The following is a 6,000-nucleotide window of genomic DNA, read 5'->3' as shown; positions in this document are numbered from 1 at the left end:
CCGGTCTGGTGTAGTAGTTAGAATACACGTCTTTCACGCCTGGGATCGAATCCCATCCCCGAGATAGCCACTTATGACGTAAAGGTTCTAGCGATGACTTCCTTCGGAAGGGAAGTAAAGTCGTTGGTCCCGAGATGAACTAGCCCGGGGTTATAAATCTCGTTAATAAAGATAAAAATATATACATATATGGTTTTGTTTTTAGGTTATTTGCGCAAATTGCTGTCCTGGATAATGGGCGTTTGGTGCATCTGTCCTAGGACGCTGAGCATTCACAGGTCAAGATATCGTGCTTCCTGCAAATACATATTTTCCACTAACCTTTTTACTCACCTACTTGCTGGCTATTATGCTGCTTCTTTTTTTAGGAACAAAAACAATGATTTTTCAGAATGTTTAAGAATTAAAAATATCTAGAATTTGTATTTGTTTTTAATATACATCATTTATTAAACGTACTTATCTCATTTGTGTTTGTAACTGATTTCTATTCGTTTGATTCACGTCATATTTTCTCTTACATAAGAGAAAATTCTCTTACACTTGCTTTTGATTCCGCTTATTTACACTTTCACTAGAAATATTTGATTTTTATTTATTCAACGTTTTGTCTTCTGCTTTCCCACATGCAGAAGACGATATCATCATTTGCAATCTGCTGTCACTACATTATAGCCTAGCTTTTATCTTCTTTCAATCCTTAATCGATGGTGATCCTACGAACTTACTAACTTAGAAAGGAGAACCCAAAAATGGAACCGAAGTGAACAAATCAACACCCGGACTGAATTCCCCCCTCGTGTTCACGCCGCCCCGTGCCGCTCCATCAGCGGGAAACTTTTCTCCTTGGGCTTCCGGCCGATCAGCAGAAGCAGCAGAAAAAACGTTATCCAGGGCAGATAGACTTGAAAGAAGCGAAAAAACGACAAACAGGACAGAGCCGTCATAACCAGAATGGTCATGAGGCGTTCCTCGCCGGAGGGTACCAGCAGGGAGCTGCAGGAGGACGACCCGTCGCCGGAGGAACCTCCCCCAGGCCCACCATGGCCGTGGCCTCCGTGGTTCGTGGGCGAGGACTTGGAGTACGCCGTCAGCTGAGGTAGTGGTTGTAGTATGGCTCCCCGTTGGGACCGTACTCGACGTAGACCGGCGGATTGGTGATGTACTCGACGATGAAGTCCGTGGGGGGATGCGGCACCACCTCCGGTGCTCCTGTGAAAGCGAACATAAAATCGGATAGAATCGGTGACAAATTGAAGGGCATCGGTTTATAACACAGAAGCAGCACTATCTACAGTGGTGGGCAAAACTTTAGGACCACATTACTCATTTTTTTTTCAAAATCGCTGAATTGCTGTAATTTTAGCATATTGCCATTGTTATTTTGCATCAATAGTTTCTTTCAACTGAAGATATTCACGAATAACGCATTTGCTAAACATGGCAATAGTAAAAAAAATTATGAGAAACATAAAACATTGATTTGAATGTTGGAACATGCTGCAAAGGTATTTTTCTATTAGTTTAAATGTGTCAAATTCCCTGTATGTTTTATAAAATTATACACATAGTTGAAAGGTTTGTGCTAGTCCTGGACTGTTTGCAAATGGCGCAAAGTATCTTTTTAACAACCCCATATATGACTCTGTAACCGTTGCTAGCAAAGATGCCATATCGTAAAATTTTATTTTCACATACGCTGCCCATAACTGCATATTTGTAACATTCGGAAAAAGTAGGCATTGAGTAAATGGAATACCAAGTGTGCATTTTATGGCAGTATGGGAGGAAACTAAAATTTCTAACAATTACCAGGAACTTAAAAGTGCTTATTTGAGGCTGATATTTCGTACAACTCATATCGCATACTAAGTGAATTGTCAGAAAATAATTCTGATAGAAATTTCATTGCTATCACATTACGAGGCTCATTTATAAACTCAATGTGACTGTTATGCGGTTATAATTACCAATGTGACAAAACAACTTGGTATTTTTTTTTTTTGAATTTTCTAGAACAATCTCACAGATTTCAGTAAGTTGATCGAAAGTATTTATCATTTGATGACTCTCCATGGGTATTAACTCCATTTTGTCAAAAATGTCGAATGTGACTGTTTGCAGTTATGGGCAGTACGGCCCGTGGCTCTATGTTACACAAAATCACAAATCAACCTAAGTTCGACACTGAATTCGGTTCTTCTGAATGTAGATTAACTGGCTTACAGCTCTTCAGTAGATAGCTTCCGTTTGACAATAGTAAAAAGAGCTACTTGTCACGAGAAAGATGTAAAAAAAACAATCAGGTGGTGGTGGTGACAGGCCTGTTAAAATTTAGTTTTACAGCTTACCAGACATGACGTCATCTTCGACAGCTTTCGATGTCGCGAAAAGACCGTATACGTACAAAAGTGGAGGCGATATAAGTGCATATTTTTTATGATGAAACATAACATGCAATGCGAGTGTAACTCAATTTACGTCACTTTTTCACGAAATAAATTTAATTGTGATTTTATGGCTTTCTCAGTCTAGGGAAATCAAAACGGAAAGTTTTGTTTTGCCCAACGTTTCGGCACTCTGTATTTGGCCTTTATCAAGGGTAAAACTGTCTACCGTTTTTCCTTCCAGTCGAGTATCCTAGATCAGTAAATTTAATTTACGTTCCTTTTTTACGAAGTGCGTAAGTTGAGTTTAGACAATTATGTTGGAAATTATGTTATGGTTGTGGAAAATCGTTGGACATCTTTACAATATGAGTATTTTCGGAACGGATACGAAGAGGGCATGACAAACATCGATGTCCGACGCCATTTTGGAATCCAAGATGGCGAACTCCGGTTGGGTAAAATCGTTGAAAACCCATGCAATATGGGTATTTTTGTAATGGGCACGAAGAGACGCCATATTAGAACCCAATCCACTAAAACCTCAATCAACAAATTATGTTTTTTAAGTAAATTCAATTGATGTCACTTTTTACAAAGTAAATTCAAGAACATCAGTACAGATCAGTATATAGGGCGCTTGCAGCAAACAAAAGTGTGCCCAACGGCTCCCTTCGTTTTGCTGGGTAACGGTTTTGAAACGGGAACACGCTACGAAACGTTTCCCAGCATAATCAAAGGGGTCCGTTGGGCACACTAAACAAAGGCTGCAAGTGCCCTATTGATACATTTGCTTATATGAAGAGTTAAGATTTTATACCATAACTAGGTATGATCAATAAACTGCCCATAAACGCATGTCAGTCCCATGTTTGCTGGATTTCCTATTCACATGGGACAGTTATGCGTTTATGGGCAACTACTTACGTTTGTAGATACTCAGGCCTATATTCCGTGGAGTCCTTGGAAATCCAAGAACATCAACACAACTCAACCCAGACAACCAGAAGTCGCATCAAAGCTAACGTAATAACTCGTTTATTCATACAAACTACATAAAACCCGCAAAATACGGTGGATAAAATCGTCAGATTGATGAGTTTCCTCGCATAAAAAGCTTTTTTCTGAGTCCATTTGCACATTCTGTTTCGTCCGTACACTCGTACAAAGTAAATCGAATCAATCCGTAGCAGCTGTCAAATCAACATTTGGTATCATAAGTTAAGTCGCATAAGATCACATGTTAGTTCGGTAGAAAATTTATACACTCGCATTGCATGCTATTATTCATCACATAATATATGCACGTATATCGCCTCCACTTTTGTACGTTTTGATTTCATTATACGTACATTTTGGTTGTCTGGGAATACAATACTTCGTTTATAAATACGGACAGTTAGGGGCCTTTACGGTATTGAAAGATAATCTATTGATATTAGGTTTCGCTAGTAGATCCTAAGGCTTATATTTGATAGAGATCTTGGAGGACTAAAAACATCTACACAAATTAATAGAATACGCAGTTTACTCACATGAACGACTAGATGCCTTTGGATTTTCCGAAAACTAATCAAAAATCACTTATTAAGATTGTAGATCCCATGGCCTATATTCAATAGGGTCCTTGGAGGACCAAAAACATCCGTACAAGCCAACAAAATATTCCGATTACTTAAATGAATAGTTAAGAGACCATACCATACATAAAAACTATCAATCATTAAATCACTTATAAGGGTTGTAGATCCCAAGGCTTATAGACAATAGAGTGCTTTAAGTACTAAAAACATCCATACAGTTGAGAGTTGTAGAAAAACACGTCTGTATTGGCTGTAGTCTGAAGAGGTAATGAACATTTATTTTCTAATTACATCAACTAAACAATCGTTGCTAGGTCTTACCGTTGCTAGTATTGAAGTGTCGTAGGTTACTACAATTGATCTACTCGCAACACTCCTCCTTTACCTACGATACGATACCAAGCATCTTCTTGAACTGTTCGTGATTCTGCTTAGTTAAAGGTTTTGTTAGTCCATCTGCCGGTTGCTGCTTCGTGGGAACGTAATCCAATGTAACTTCTCCTCGATTGAGCGTGTCTCGGACAAAATGGTAACGAATCGCAATATGTTTCGTCTTCGGGTTGAAGCCTTGGTTTTTCGTTACACAGATCGCCGACTGGTTGTCGCACATGATCGGCACCACCTGTTGATCGTCCAGCTGCTTGAGTAGCTGCTGCCACCGAGTGCTTCCTGCGCCGTCCTCGATAGCGCAATATATTCGGCCTCGCACGTAAACAAAGCCACAACGTCTTGCCGCTTGGAGTTCCAGGATATGACTCCTCCCATCTTGGTAAAAACGTAACCAGTAGTTGATTTTCGCTCTTCCGCATCTCCTCCCCAATCCGCATCCGAGTAACCTGTCAAATTCGGATTGCTCTGCTTCGAAAACTGCAAACGATGGTCCATTGTCTCCTTCAGGTACCGTATTATGCGTTTCACCGCCTCCCAGTGTCGACGTCCAGTGTTGTTGCTGAACTTGCTCACCGTATTCACAGCAAACGCTATATCCGGCCTTGTAGCGTACGCCGCGTACATCAGGGAACCTACCGCTTCTTTGCAAGGAACCGTCTGCATCTCTCGTACTTCTTCTGGGTCAGATGGGCACATCGTCTTGTCCAATTTTGCTGAAGGATCGGCCGGGGTTGATACAGAATTACAGTTTGCCATGCTAAATCGTTCCAAAACATCTTTCAGGTACTGCTTCTGATCCAGCCAGAGCTTTCCGATCTTCCAATCGCGTGTTATCCGGAGTCCTAGGCACAGCTTCGCTTCTCCCAAATCCTTCATCTTGAAGCGACTATTCAGAAATGCCTTTGTAATTTCTTCTTCAAAGCTTGATCATTTGTGCACAGAAGAAAATCGTCCACATATATCGTCACAAACATCATTCGTCCGCCTTCTTTCTTGAAGTACAAACAGGGATCAATTTCCGACCGCTGCAAACCAAATTCTCGCAATGCTTCGTCTAGTTCAAGATTCCATATGCGGCTTGATTGCTTCAAACCGTATAGTGCCTTTTTCAACTTGCACACCTTCGATGGATTCTTGATGAAGCCTTCAGGTTGATCCATGTAGATTTCCTCGTCTTTCAACTTCCCTTGAAGGAAAGCGGTTACGGCGTCCATTTGTTCTATTTCCAAATCGTGTTCTACTGCTAGGGCCATGAGGTATCTTATTGTTGATTAACGAACCACTGGCGCGTACACCTCCTCGTAATCGATACCATAACGTTGGAACAGCCCTTCACCACCAATCGAGCCTTGAATCGATCCACATTTCCGTCGGACCCGTACTTTGTTTTGAAGATCCACTTGTTTCGTATCGCCTTCTTGCCCTTTGGTAAGATCATCGGAACCAGAAGTCGAACTAAGACAAACAAAATCTGTATACTTGCCTGTGGGTTGGTGCTCCCGACCGCTGCGCTTCAATCCTTGCTGCTATACAGCTGATCTTTCTGATTGCGGTGGGAGCGCGACGGCAGGCACGGGCGATTCTTCGGTGCTGGGACCAGGTAGCACTACATCATCGGATTCACCAGCGTCGTTGGCTTG

The 6,000-nt window shown here is 41.2% G+C and overlaps 1 protein-coding gene across 1 annotated transcript in view; it reads right to left on the bottom strand.

Annotated features, from left to right (window-relative positions):
* Positions 1-425: 425 nt before the first annotated feature.
* Positions 426-6,000, bottom strand: part of LOC5576187 (lachesin) — a 272,529-nt gene continuing 266,954 nt past the window's right edge. Inside the window, 2 exon segments of the mRNA XM_021851098.1 lie at positions 426-1,100; positions 1,103-1,212. Of these exon segments, the coding sequence (XP_021706790.1) occupies positions 804-1,100; positions 1,103-1,212 (407 nt within the window). The 3' untranslated portion in view covers positions 426-803.

Source organism: Aedes aegypti, chromosome 3, assembly GCF_002204515.2.
Source record: "Aedes aegypti strain LVP_AGWG chromosome 3, AaegL5.0 Primary Assembly, whole genome shotgun sequence".
NCBI lineage: Eukaryota > Metazoa > Arthropoda > Insecta > Diptera > Culicidae > Aedes > Aedes aegypti.
This window is presented reverse-complemented; position numbering and strand designations above follow the sequence as displayed.